The sequence below is a fragment of the Lycorma delicatula genome, chromosome 4 (genome assembly GCF_047948215.1).
Source record: "Lycorma delicatula isolate Av1 chromosome 4, ASM4794821v1, whole genome shotgun sequence".
Lineage (NCBI taxonomy): Eukaryota > Metazoa > Arthropoda > Insecta > Hemiptera > Fulgoridae > Lycorma > Lycorma delicatula.
The window spans coordinates 188,750,923-188,765,351 of NC_134458.1; the positions used below are offsets into that span (position 1 = coordinate 188,750,923).

Consider the following 14,429-nt stretch of genomic DNA (forward strand, 5'->3'; position numbering starts at 1 on the left):
TCAGATGATGATAGCTAGGACCGCCAAGAGAGTCATCCTCTTGAGCGATTGTAAATGTAAGGCGGTGGAGGTAGGCAGCAGGTATACGAACTGACGAGGTGAGGTTCTAACAGACATGATGCAGGGGTCGGGGCTGTACTGTGTCAACGATGACACGCCGACCTTTGCTGCTAGGGAGCACATGTCAGTTTTGGATCTCACCATCCTGGATGGGATGTGGGACGACGGCCCATGTGGAACGACGGTGTTGGTGGAGGGTACTGGCTGGAGATACTTCCAGTGAATACCTCGCGACCCTGTTACGAATTACTGGGAATTACGGGATGTCTCCTTCCGACCGAGAGATCTAACAGGACTCCCAAACAGGTTGACTGATAGACAAGTGAACATCATTGTCAGGGATGTTTTGGTCAGGGTCAGAGGTGGTCTCCAGCAAATTCCCAAGACTTTGCAGGAGGTCATCGCACAGGAGGTTGCAAAGATAGCAGTTAGGCGTAGGTGCTATAAACCCGTCTACTGCTGGACTCCGACTGTGGCCAGGATGAGGAACAACCTTCAGCGTTTAGGCGGATCATGCAGAGGGCTTGGTGATTTGGCGGAGAAGGCTACGAGTTGGCTACTCAGAGACACTGGGATAGGATGAGAGCTCTTGCATTCGAAATAAAGCGGGTCAAGTAACTAAAATGGCGTGACCGCTGTGCAGATCTTTGGAAAGGGAGATCGACTATACAAGCGATTTCTAAGGTTGGGGCCTTGGCGGAGGGGATTCGGCGAGGCTTTCCGGGTGAGCGAGCATCATATCCTGCCCATGCGCACGGTCAAGTACCTGGGGTTCACCATCGATCATGCTTGCAAGTTTAGGGAGCATGTTCTAGAGGTTTTTGGCCGGGCTGAATGGCCGCCAACAGCATTGAAACGTCTCACGTCGTTGCTGATTGCACCGCGGGCGTCGAATCGCAGGGTCATCATGTTGGCGGTTACATCTATCTTACTTTACGCAACCCTGGTGTGAGGAGCCACATTGGCCATTTGACCAAACCTCTCTAGAATGCAGAGCCTGCACCGACGGACCATGTTAGGAGTTCTTGCGGCATACAGAACAACATCATATGTGGCGGTGTGTGTGCTGGCGAGTGTTCCCCTCATAGATCGTTTAATGCAGGAGAGAATCGACAGGCACACTGGGGTGGCCACAGCCTTGACGAGGGCGGCTACTCTACAAACGTGGCAAGAATGTTTGCGGAGCTGTGGAAAGGCGGAGTGGACTAGCAGGTGATCCCGGACCTGACTGTGTGGTGTTATAGGAGATACATGAATTACTATGCCACACAAATGTTTACAGGTCATGGCAACTTTGGGGCCTATCTATACCGGTTTGGCAGACGTGAGGCCCCGACATGCATCTTCTACATTGAACGAGATTCGGTGGAACACACGCTTTTCCATTGCCTAGAATGGGAAGAGTAGCGGATTCGTGCTGGCATCGGTGGGCTGGCTCCGGAAGACCTTCTGCCGCATATACTATCGACGGCGGCTCACTGGAAGGCGTTCGATGAGTACGCACGGGTAGTCCTGCGGTTCAATGATGCTGAGGAATGACGGAGTAGCTACTGGTATAGGGACCGTTGAACAGCTTCAGCTGCGAGGGCAGACATGCCGAGGTGTACCGGTTTCAAAGAACAGCTGGAGACTCCAGGTGAATTTGGGTTGTCGGGTTGTCAGGATCGGCATACCCGGTTCTAGCGGCCCTGCACTAGGGGTTAGAGGCAGACGCAAGACAAAAGATCCAACCGATGGGCCGACCTGTCATGCCGGATGTAAAGCCGGTAGACGGGGAGGCCCGTTAGAGTATTGGACCCTCTCCTAGGCTGAGTTATACTTAATTGTGAGTCTGGCCCAAGGGAAAAAAAATTTATATTCTATACAACAGTGAAGATGTCCGACGACTGAAACCACAACACGTGTTGGACGTGGTTTGGTATCAGACATGTGATAAATATCTTTAAGCTTTAGTGAAGAGCACATAGTAGAGAATTTAATTTTGAACAGAATGGTGTATGATAAATTGAATAAAATGAGAAAACTTAGAAAAATTGAATTTTATTTAGAAACAATACATTATTACTACATTTGTCAGAAAAGTACTATTATTTAATGTAAACAAAAACAAAAATTTTTTTTGGTGATGTGAAAAATGTATAAAAAACAAAATTTAGTGTTAAAAATTTAAATAAATCCAGAAAATTACACAACAATGATAAAATAATAAATAAATCAAAATTACTTAGATAATAATCATTTTTATTTTTTATCTGGAATTTTACGGGCATCGACTGCTAAGGTCATTAGCCCTCGTCACAATCTTTAAAAGAAATTACTATCACCATCTGGATCGTCATATGTAAGGGTGTAAAGGGCCCTTACATTTTATTTAAAAGCACAAACTACACAAACATTTAAGACATAAAAGACAAGGACAATCACAAACACTTACGGGGTGTAAAGGGCCCCGATATTAAAATTTGAGATAAGGTTCTCAAAAGACCATGAAATTAAAATTAAAATTAAACTTATCAATACCATTTCTTTCTTTATATATATATATATATATATATATATATATATATATATATATTATAGAGTATGGTAGTTTATATATATAAACTACCGCTTAGAGTATCTTTTACCACAGCTTTAAACTTTCATTTTATAGACTTTTGAAGAAGTCCACTGGCGTGTAGAAATGCAACTATATTTTCTTCATTTCCATTATCCAGATCAGCACTAATATTATTTCTAAAACGGAACCTCTTTCTGAGGTCCTCATATATAGTACAACACTCTTCTATTAGATGCTTGATTGTCAGTGTTTTATTACAAACACCGCACATTGGTCTCACTTCGCCGGTTAACAAATATAAATTTGTTAATCGCGTGTGACCGATTCTAAGTCTCGTCACCGCTACTTGTTCACGGCGAGTCAACTTAAAGTCGCTTTTCCATTTATAAGGAGAAGTTTTTACTGAGTTTAATTTTGTATTTAAACTCCTCCATTCAGCGTTCCACTTATTTCTTACTGTGTTTGTTAGGCGGTTTTTAACATCTGCCACTCTTACAGGAAATGCATCCAAATCATCGCAGACTGTTGCCTTTCTGGCAGCTTCGTCTGCGATTTCATTACCTGTAATGCCAGCATGCCCCGGAGTCCATACAAATACGCATCGCTGTCCTCGTTGTTTTAGAACGTATAAAATGGACAGGATGTTTGCAATTAGGACATCCTTAATGTTTTTGTTCCGAATTGCGACAAGTGCACTTAATGAATCGGAACATATTAGCACTCTCTCTTCGCAATAGTGTTCAGTGTAGGGAAGAGCTTGCTGAATTGCAGTGAGTTCTGCCGTGTAGACACTGGCCACATCTGGCAGTTCCCAAAAGTGGGCTTCTTCATTTACATATATTGAGCATCCAACACCATGTTCGGTTTTAGAACCGTCAGTATAAATTCTAATATGTTCTTCGTAGCTACTGACGGTTGCTAAAAATTCCTGCTGGATGATCACTGCTGGTTTCTTTTTTATTTCTCCTTGAAAGAGATCCAAACTTTTATTTGCCGCTGGCAAAAGCCATGGCGGTATTTCTCTAGTAGAAATTGCCAATGTATCTGGAATGGCAATTTCATATTTATTTCTTAATTCGTGGTATCTAATTCCAGCTGGTCTGGAATAGGTAGCATGACGTTCGTATAATGCAGCCATGGGATGATTCGTAAACAATTTATTATTTATATGAGCAGGATAAGCCCATATATTTGCTGCGTATCTTAACAAGAGGATCTCCCTTCTATAATGTAGTGGCATTATTCCGGCTTCAGACATCAGACTAGCCGCCGGACTTGTGCGGGAAGCGCCTGTTGCATATCTTATTCCGCTATTATGAACTACGTCTAACTTTTTTAAATGCGACTTACTAGCGGATGAATATACGATACATCCGTAGTCTAGTTTAGATTGAACCAATGCTTTATACAATCTCAATAATGTCTCTTTGTCTGAGCCCCAATTTAAGTTCGATAAACATTTTATAATGTTTAGGTCTCTTTTGCGTGTATCACTCAAGTCCTGTATGTGTAATCCCCATGTAAGGGATTTATCCAATACTAGTCCTAAATATCTTACGCTGTCTTTATATTGTATTGGATTATCATCAATTGTCAACGCAGGACTTTGATGAGGAATTCTCTTCCTACAAAAGTGTACACAGCACGTTTTTTCTGGTGAGAATTGGAATCCGTTACTCTTTGCAACTTCATTTAGAGCATTGATCGCTCGTTGCAATTTGTACCTCACCATAGCAGTCTTATTGCTGGTATACACAATTGCCAGATCATAAACATAGACGCTTTTGCTGATTTCTGCTGGAATGGCTAATATCAATTTATTGATGGCAATGGTAAACAAGGTACCGCTCAACGGCGAACCTTGTGGTATGCCATTTTCCAAATTTCTTACAGATGAATATTCGCTACTGACTCGTACTTGGAAAGTACGGTCATTCATATAGTTGCTGAGCAGTATAAGCAGATTGCCACGAATGCCCCATTCATGTATCTGGAGCATTATACCATGACGCCAGGTCATATCGAAAGCCTGCTGAAGATCAAATAAGACTCCGAAACAATGTTTCCTTTTAATGAAGCTGTTATATATAACGTCCTCTAAGCTGATTATTTGATCAGTGGTAGAATGGTATTGCCGAAAACCTGCTTGATACGGTGATATCAGGTTTTCTTTTTCCAAAACCCAGACGAGTCGATTATTAATCATTTTTTCCAGTATTTTTCCCATAGCACACGTCAAAGAAATAGGACGATAGCTATTGGGGTCTGTTAAATTTTTATTTTTCTTTGGTACTGGAACAACATGAGCTTTTTTCCACTGCTGCGGGTACGTTCTACCCGACATATTCTATTATAAAGTTCTAATAATCTACGCTTTGCAGTGGTATTCAGCTGCCTGATCATATTATAATGGATTTCATCCGGACCAGCAGCTGTGTTACCTGATTTTTCCAACGCTTTCGCAAATTCTTCCATTTTAAAAGGTACATTATATGAGTAATTATACTCAGTTCTAAAGTTTAGTAGACCTTCAAGTTGTTCTTTTTTAGTACGAAAATCTTCTTCGTAGTTGGCCGTTCTGCTGGCCTTTTCGAAGTGATTGGATAACAGCTCTGCAATTTTATATGGAGTGTCTTTTATTTCATGTTCATCTTGAAGGCTAGCTATGGGGGCAAAATCATTACGCCCACAAATCCCCTTCACTTTCCTCCAAACATCTGATGCAGTAGTAGTTTTGTCGATGGATGACACGTATTGCTGCCAGGATCGTTTTTTCGAGTATCATAAGACGTTTTGCATACGCCTTGTATTTCTTAAAGGCAATAAGATTTTCTATACTAGGACGCTTCTTAAAGGTGTTATACGCCCTTTTCTTTCTTTTTATAGCGTCACTTATTTCATCGTTCCACCATGGAACGGGTTTCTTCGTAAGTTTCCCAGATTTTTTGGGAATATATCTCGATGCCGACTCAATTATTCCATTTGTTATGGCGTTGACATCGTGTCCGATAACTCCAGTTGTTTCTGGGAGTATCGTTCTAGCTGTGAAGCTCGTCCAGTCTGCCTTTTCAAATAACCATCTTTTAGGGATGGGATATATTGTTCTTGTAACATCAGTTACAATTTGCACCGGGAAATGATCGCTTCCATGCAGATCGTCTATGACATGGAAGCTGTACCTCGGTGGGTGCTATCGATCCGCTTATAAGTGCAAGATCTCTACAGGACGTCGATCCATCTCTGGCATTGAAAAAGGTTCCTGATCCGTCGTTTAAAATAATAAGTTCTGAATTCATCAGGAACCCTTCCAGTTCTCTTCCACGGGGATCTACTCGATCCGATCCCCAATGAGAATTATGAGCGTTAAAGTCACCCACCAGTAAAACAGGTGGGGGAAGCTCGGAAATCATTCTTGCAATGTCTTCCTTATTCCAATCAAAATTCGGCAAGTATATGCTGCAAACAGTGATCTGAAGCGGACGCTTCATTCTAACGGCGACCGCTTGTAGGTTTGTGTTTAGAACAACCGCTTCGGTGGTAGCTCTAGTCGCTGTTAATACAGCCACTCCACCTCTAACTCTTACGTTTGGCGGTTGATCTCGCCGAAATATATCGAATCCTTTTAATTAAAAATTTTCATTTCGGCGGAAATGCGTTTCTTGCAGACATATACAAATCGGGTCTACATCATGTACCAAGCGTTGGAGCTCATGGATGTTTGAAAAACATCCATTGATGTTTCATTGTACAATCGACTCGCTAATTTTTAATTAAATTATTGTCTGGGTTTGCCTTTCGGCCATCCTTTTTTTCTCTTCTTCTCCATTATGCGAACGGCATCATGTTCGCGGAGAACGTCGTCGCCGGCGTAGCTTCCGGCCTCCGAATCGGAGACCACCGAAGCCGCTGACGACGACGGGCATGGATCGGCGCCGGTTTCATGCGCCGATTGAGAGGCGGCAACCTGGCCGCTCCCCGACACGGGGGTCGCACCGGTCACCGCCTGTGGAAGGGGGGGACACTCGTCCCCCATGTGAAATTTTTTGTGGCCTCTGAGACTTAGAGGCCACTTCAGTTCCAGGAGGCTTGGGAGCCTCCATAACAGACTCTGTAGCTGTCACTTTCTTATCTTCAACTAAAATCTCACTAAGACGGACTTGGATTTCAGGTTTAGTGTCCGTTCTTCTGTACTGGAGCGACTTTCTGTTTTGGAGATATGTCTTCAGGAGGCTGTACAATTATTCTTGGCTTAACAGGTTCTTTAGTGCTGAGTGGCTTCATTTTGTTTTCAATTATCCTCTCAATTAAGCCAGCCAAGGTAGGTGCGAGTTTGTTGATGATTGCACTCTCATCAACAGCAAATGGAGCAGGAGCAGGAACAGCAGCCGCAGCCTGGGCATAGCTTGTTGTTGCTCTAGGTCTGCGGGCGTTTACGATCTTTTTTGCTTCAAAGTAGCTGACTTTTTGCAGGGTTTTTACTTCCTGCACAGCTACTTCGTCTTTGTAAATAGGACAGTTCCTGGATCTACAGGAATGCTGTCCTCTGCAGTTTATACAGGTAGGTGGCTCCTTACACGGCTCTCCTTCATGAACTTCATCACCGCACACGCATATTGCGGCCTCTCACACCTAACAGCGGTGTGTCCAAAGCGTTGGCATTTAAAGCATCGCATTGGTTGCGGGACAAATGCCCGCATATCCAACCGATGTATGCCCGCTCTTATCTTCTCCGGCAAAGTAGGCCGGTTAAATGTAAGAACATGGGATGCTGAAGGTAAGACTTCGCCATTCCTTCTCATGTTCAACCTCCGACATTCTAATACTCCTTGCGACGCTAATTCTTCTACAATTTCCTGCTCCGTACAGTTAAGAAGATCCCGACAGATCACAACACCCCTTGAGGTGTTGAGCGTGCCGTGGGGATCAACACGTACAGCTAGTTCTCCAATTTTTTTAAGACCTAGGATCTTCTGTGACTGTATATCATTTACAGTCTCTACATGAAGTCCTGTGAAAGTTTTGCTAATTTCCTTAACAGGGCCTTCAGCACATTTTGTTATTTCTCGAGCGATGAGGAATGGACTCACCTTCGAGAAATTACCGTCTTTTTTTGTAACAACTAAGCATTTTGGCTTTGGAACGTTGCTTTTGAAGAAAGCTTTTACCTAGACTCAACTTCAATTTTACGAGATTCCGCGCTCTTTCTCCCTTTTGCCTCAGGCGAAACGACCGGTTCTAAACGAGGGTGTTTACCTGAACCCTCTGCCACGTTTAGTTGTTCAGTTTCCATGAACAAATAATCCCTTCTGTAGTAAGGCTAGCCGCCGGGGTACACCCCCACTCCAGGGCTACCAACCCTGGAGGTCCGTTCCGGTACTCCGGTGGAACCGGCATATGTCCTGGCAGAGAGCGGATGCGCAGTCTCTGCACTGACTCCAGGCCCTTACACACCGAAGCTTTCAGGGCCCCCATGCTCCGAACATGGGCACCTTCTACATGCTTGCCATCGCGGGGGGCATGTGGACGACGAAAGGTCTCCGTTACACCTGCAAGTAACTTTGACCGTGGCCGCCACATCGCCAACTCTAAAGGCGGCATTAATCCGTTTCCATAATCGTTAAGAATTTCGTATCTGCAGGTGGCCGCAAAGTCCAGTCCTGTAGTTCGGCCTATAGATGAAAATCGGCCGAAAAAAGCATATCCGAGAAACAACACTCGGAACCCCGTTAGCCAGCTATATGTAATGTACTTAAGTACAGCTGTTGCCGCCCTGGACGTGGAACGTAGATGTTGTGTTCCGGACGTGGGGATTATCTACCTCAGGGCATCATTTTTATTAATGACGGATATGCAATAAATATTTGAAAAATTATTTCAAAGTTGGCAGTAAAATAACAGTAGCCGATTAACAATGCGAAAAACTGTATTAGTGTTAAAATAATTCCATAAGGTACGTTTGTAAATCGAGTACTGTAAACTGTGCTGTCGTTACCAATGATTTGCTGTGAGTTTTAGTATGTACGTGATCGATTTGCCATTGAAGTAATGCCGCACTTATTTACAACAACGAATACGCTGATATATTTTTCATTTTGTGTGTGTGTGTGTGTGTGTGTAATGGTAATGATACAACTGTTGCAGTAGAATATGAAATACGTTTTCCAAATTGCAGGATTCCAGATCCCAGACAATTAGCGCGACTTTTTGCAATCTTCGGAAAACTGGTTCACTACCTAGTATTTGTACCAGTTACGAATGATCTGCCCAACATGACTCTATTATTGATGAAATTTTTATCGATACAGCTCAGCGCAGTCCAAGAGTCTGTTCACGACGTTTTTCTAAGCTAATCAGAGTTTTGCATTCGATAGTTTGTAAGACAGTTAAAACAAATAAGTTCTATTGTAATTATAAACAGCCAGTTCAACATCTACACCTAAGAGACGGTCCGCTTCGCTTTGAAGTTCCGCAATTGGTGGAATATAAATCGACAGCTGTACAAGTATGTTTTTTTATCGACGAGGCAAATTTCATTCGAGATGGTGTCGGCTTGGGCAATGAGCATGCATGGGCAGAAGTAAATCCTCAAGAAACGGTAGGTAATTTTAAACACCAATTTAGCGTCAATGTATGGTGCGATCTTCTTTACAATCAGCTGTCTGGACCGTTCATATTACCTGGTCGCTTAAATGCTGAGGTCTACTTACACTTTTTTCAAAACGAATTGCAAAAACAAATGGAGCGCCTCCGCACTTCCCTTGTGCCGTTTCCACACACTTAAATCATCATTTTTCCTAGAAATAGATCGGTCGTGAAGGCCCACATTCCTGGCCACCGTAATCACTTGATCTAAGATTTTGCGTCTGGGTATGGATGAAAGATATTGTATACAAAACAAAAATACATTACCGTGTAAAATTAATTGTCCGCATTATGGTTGCGGCTGAGCAATTTAAGGATACCCCTGAAGAACTATAAAGAGCAACAAAAGCAGTACAGAAGCTTGTCAAGAAATGTGTTGAATATGATGGGCTCATTTTTGAACGTTTATTATAAACTGATACATATAATTGCACTTTGGTTTAGCGTACTGCTTCTAAATAAGATTCGAATTTGGCATCAGACATGTGATAAATATCTTTATTAAACCTGAGTGAGGAGTTCATAGTAGAGAATTTAATTCTGAACAAACTGGTGTATGATAAGTTGAATAAAATAAGAAAATTTAGAAAAATTCGAATTTTATTTAGAAACAGTACTTTACTACATTTGTAAGAAAAGTACTATTTAATGACGTTTCTGATTATTTTTAGTTTTGTCCAACTTATCTTACACCATTTTGTTCTCTACGTTTTCTTTAAAAGTTGATGTGTTTATTACCCATTTAACAAAGTTATGGTACGTCAAATATAAAAACAGGATTTTTTATCCCACTTTACTGGTTTTCACCTTGCATTTCTCAGAAACTACTCAGATACGGTTCTGGGACCTATTTTATTTGATTTTTCCGGTCAAAAACAGAAGAAATCACTAATTCTGCCCTTTAATTAACGTCCTAAAAATTTTAGTACGACATCATTTCATCTGAGTAGCTGAAATCCGAGCGAAATGTTTCTCTAGCCGTAACTTGCAAACGAAGCATTTTAGAATATATGTTTATAAGAATTTTTTCTATTATTTTAACGAGTAGAACAGGTTATAAAGTCCTGGAAGAACTTCGTAATACACCTGTGTATAAATAGCTCTCCAGGCTGGTCTAATGGTTAATTCGTCGCTGCAAATCAATTGTTTAATTGCTGATTTCAAAGGTTCTGTAAAATCTCAGTAAAAGTTAGTTGCTTTTATACGGATTTGAATACTAGACATTAGATATCGGTGTATTTTGGTGGTTGGGGTTTATTAACCACATGTCTCAGGAATGGTCGGCCTGAGTTTGTGTAGCACTTCATCACATTTACATATCATACTCATCTCATGGTCCGGCGGTGGGGAGTGTTATTTATTGTTCACTAGTTGAACCGATTGCTAGGTACACATTAGGAAAAGAAAGATATTATGTATATAACATAATAGAAAATTGAAAATATATTACTATAATAAAGTGCAAAACACAAACAGCCTACCCCGAAAGAGTTATAATAAACAAATAAATAATTATTAAGTAATAAATATTCCAAAAAAAACAAATAATAATTAAATCTGTTACCTTTTACAGAATGTGAAGGTACAGAATGTGCTCTTCAGTGTCCTTACAAAGAATCCGAGAAACCTTGCTCATGCACGGATACCTTGACTAAAGCTCCTACTGGTAAGTATTCTATTTTTTTTATTTTACATAATTTTGTGTAACTTGAACTACATCTTATTTTATCTTATAATTTTTTTTAGTTTCTTTGTTATAATAATGTGTATACGGTTTTACTCTTTCAGCTTTGTAGTATGTAACGGATTGCTTGGCTTCTTGTTCTCAATATTTTGAAATCTCTTTATAAAATTTTGCAAATATTGTTATATTTATACGTTAATCTTTATTTAGCATTTTAATTTAGGAAAAGTTTTACTTATAGTCAAGATACTTGGTGTGATATTAAGATTAGATCTGTCTACTTATACAAAAAAAAAGCTTACGAGAATTGAAGAAGTATTATGTAGTATCGTTCTGGTTGGACTTTGGTGTTTACATAAAAATGCTTGTTTTTTTATAGCTTATTAAACGAATAGTAAGAAACATTACCAATATTTAACGTATTGTCCATTATCAGTAACCTTCGTTAAGGACTGATCAGAATGGTAGAAAAAGCTTCAATTTGCATTCCTTTATTACTGTTGTGAGGAATTAATTTTTTTTTGTTTTTAACAATCTGAAACAGTTTTCTTAGTATTTCATTTATGCGAATTTTTAGGAGTTTTAAAACAAACCGAGGACTGGGCACACAAAGTTAATCCACACCCATCTATTTGGTTCTCCTTAGCAGAAGTCTGAGGCGTGCAATGTAAAATGGTCCGTAAACCACTTTCTCATAAATTGCCCAGTCTTCGGATCTATTCGACGACAATTAAACCTGGGTTTAGATGTGAAGGGTTTACTCATCCGGAAGAGGTACACCAAAAGACTATTTTGCTTTCTCTGTGATAGTGGAATGAAGAACTTAATTTAGCGGTTTTGCTTAACGTGAGATCTTTATGGAATACCGTGTGCAGTGAAAATAGTCTAGTGCTGATGTTCTGATATTTGTTACCCGTTTGTTATTCATGTTCCAGTTTGTTATCCGGTGCTTAGTATTTATAATTATTTATGATAAATTAATTTTATTTAAGTCGCTAATGATTGTTATCGTTGATGCGACTATAAACAAACGATGAGAAGAAAACCGAATTTGCCTAAAAAAATATATATATAAATGTATTCTTTTATTTCGATAAGAAAATAAACACCACCATAAAATTAACGGTTTATTCATCACTGAAGAAAAAGTTAAACTTTTAAAGAGTATTCAAATATTATTTGTCAACATCTCTTTTCTGGTTTTTCCAATATTTTAAATAAAAAAATTAAAATTAAATTAATTCCCTTAAAACGTCTGAACGATTTTTTAAGATACAAAAAATATGCTGTCAAATCATTATACGATGCTCCTAAGTAAGAATCTTGTAGACTGATAATTAGAAAATTAAATATTTTAACTTAACCTTGTGTTTGTATTTATGAATGTGCAATCTTTGTTGAACAGGATGGTCACTAAAAAATAATAGTATTCAACTGTAAGAAAACCGGGCAACGGAACCTTTTTCACGTAACTCAACAGAATACTTCGGCTTTAGGAGAAAAGGTTTATTCTGCTAACGTTGCCATTTTTAATAAACTGCCTATCTATAAGAAAAATCTTCCCACCAATTTGTTTAAAATACAATTTTTTTGTTTTTGTTTATCAGTTAGTATTTACAGTCGGTATTTCATTGGGACCATAGGTAAATTTGAGTCATGATAATTACGTGAAGTGAGGTCTCTGACGAAACCCCTCATTAAAGCATACTAAGGTTCAATATGTCATATATAGAAAGGGCACTTGTATAATTGGTCCAACTAAAGTTTAATATTTAACATTAACACTAGAAATAAATCGCAGATAACAAGAATAAAAATAAAACATTTTCATCATTACCTATATATGAAAACAACACTGTGGATAAAACAAATTTTCGTCTGTAAATAGTAACTGTAATTTGCAGAATATCAAAATAACGTTCACTACTACCGTGTTGATTACACAGTGACAGACTCATCCTGTGTTCTCACTCAAGTTCCTTCTCACGGTCACTCCTCTGGTTACATCTGCCAGGTCCCAGGAAACGTTTTAGTCGCCTGATGTCATCGCTGTTGTCCAATAGATTAACTGCCAGATAATTTATACGTTTGTCTAATTTCTGTTTATACCGCAAGCTAAACTTTTGGATCTCTTTGCAAACAGAAGATAATATTAGGTAATTATGAATTTCTGTAACTTTAACAAACCACTGACTGTCTGTTACGGTCCTCACCAATTTATTTCGGAATCTTTATAATAAAACATTCTCTTTTATGGGAATGATATTATTTTGTCTATTAATTTTAAAATAATCCGAAAAACTTAGGTTGATGGGACAATAAATAAATTAAAAAAAAAAAAACTTTCCTTTTCTGCATCCTGTTCAATATGTACATTAATTTGTGCTCAAAATATTTTTCAAAAGCGGTTTCTGAATTGTGAATTATTTTGTTGTATTTTTTTATATTTATGTGTTTACCTAAATATTGTTTCATGCATTTTTATTTAAAAAACTAATATAGGCTTTAAACACATCTATTATTTACCTTATAATTTATTTTTATATATTGTCATGGCCTATATATGAACGGATCAGAATAAAAATTTATTTATATTTATTTTTCAGTTAAAACTTGAATTATTGTTTTCTTTTTTTTGTGTAAGGAATGATTTAGTTTATATAAGAAAATAATTATAGTAAAATTAAAATCTATAAAATCTGCAAACTTAAGTATGATATCTACAAAAGAAATCTGTTGATCAGGTTCTTTTATCAGAGTTTAAAGCTACAGAGATGTTTTTAACAAGATCCAAGTAATGCTTCTGTTATTCAGACCACCATTTATAAAAAATATTTATTTATTTTATTCTACATTCTTATATTTTACTAATCAAAAGCAGTAAAAATTATAGATATATAAATAATATAATAATAAGCAGATAAATATAAATATACTTGAATAATCATGAACGTTTTTTTTTTAATAGTTTGAATTATTGATGTTTTAATTTAAGAATGGGAAAATCATATAAAAAAGAAAGATTTGAATAAAATAAGAATTGGATATTAAAAAATTAACTTAAAAATTAATTGCTTAGCTTTTGCGAACGATTTGGGTATATTTTCAGGAAAAATCGATGACGCAACAGAACTAATCAATCTTCTAAAAGAAATTTCGGAAAGAACTGTTTTGCAGATACCGTTTGTATCTAAAATTATAAATCTAAATATGTATCTAAATTTATGAATGATTTTATCTTTTAAATTAGTTTATTTTATAGAATAGTTAAATTTAATTTTTTTTTTTAAGAAAAATTTATTCGGGTAAGTAATGAAAAATGTTCCTTTTTTACATCCTTGTACGAAGTATTGTGTAAAACGGAAAAATTTCGGTTTTCAGATTTCGAAGGAAATATCCATTTTGACGATCCCTGAATCCATTTTGTCTAGTTTCGGCATGACATCTGTACGCACGTTCGTGTGTATCTCGCATAACTAAAAA

At 38.3% G+C, this 14,429-nt stretch overlaps 1 protein-coding gene across 1 annotated transcript in view; it reads left to right on the plus strand.

The window, feature by feature from the left end:
• The window catches only part of LOC142322996 (uncharacterized), a 1,447,060-nt gene that overhangs the window by 805,956 nt on the left and 626,675 nt on the right, over window positions 1-14,429 (plus strand). The window contains exon 6 of the mRNA XM_075362093.1: window positions 10,836-10,928. Coding sequence (XP_075218208.1) covers window positions 10,836-10,928 — 93 coding nt within the window. The remainder of the gene's footprint in view (window positions 1-10,835; window positions 10,929-14,429) is intronic.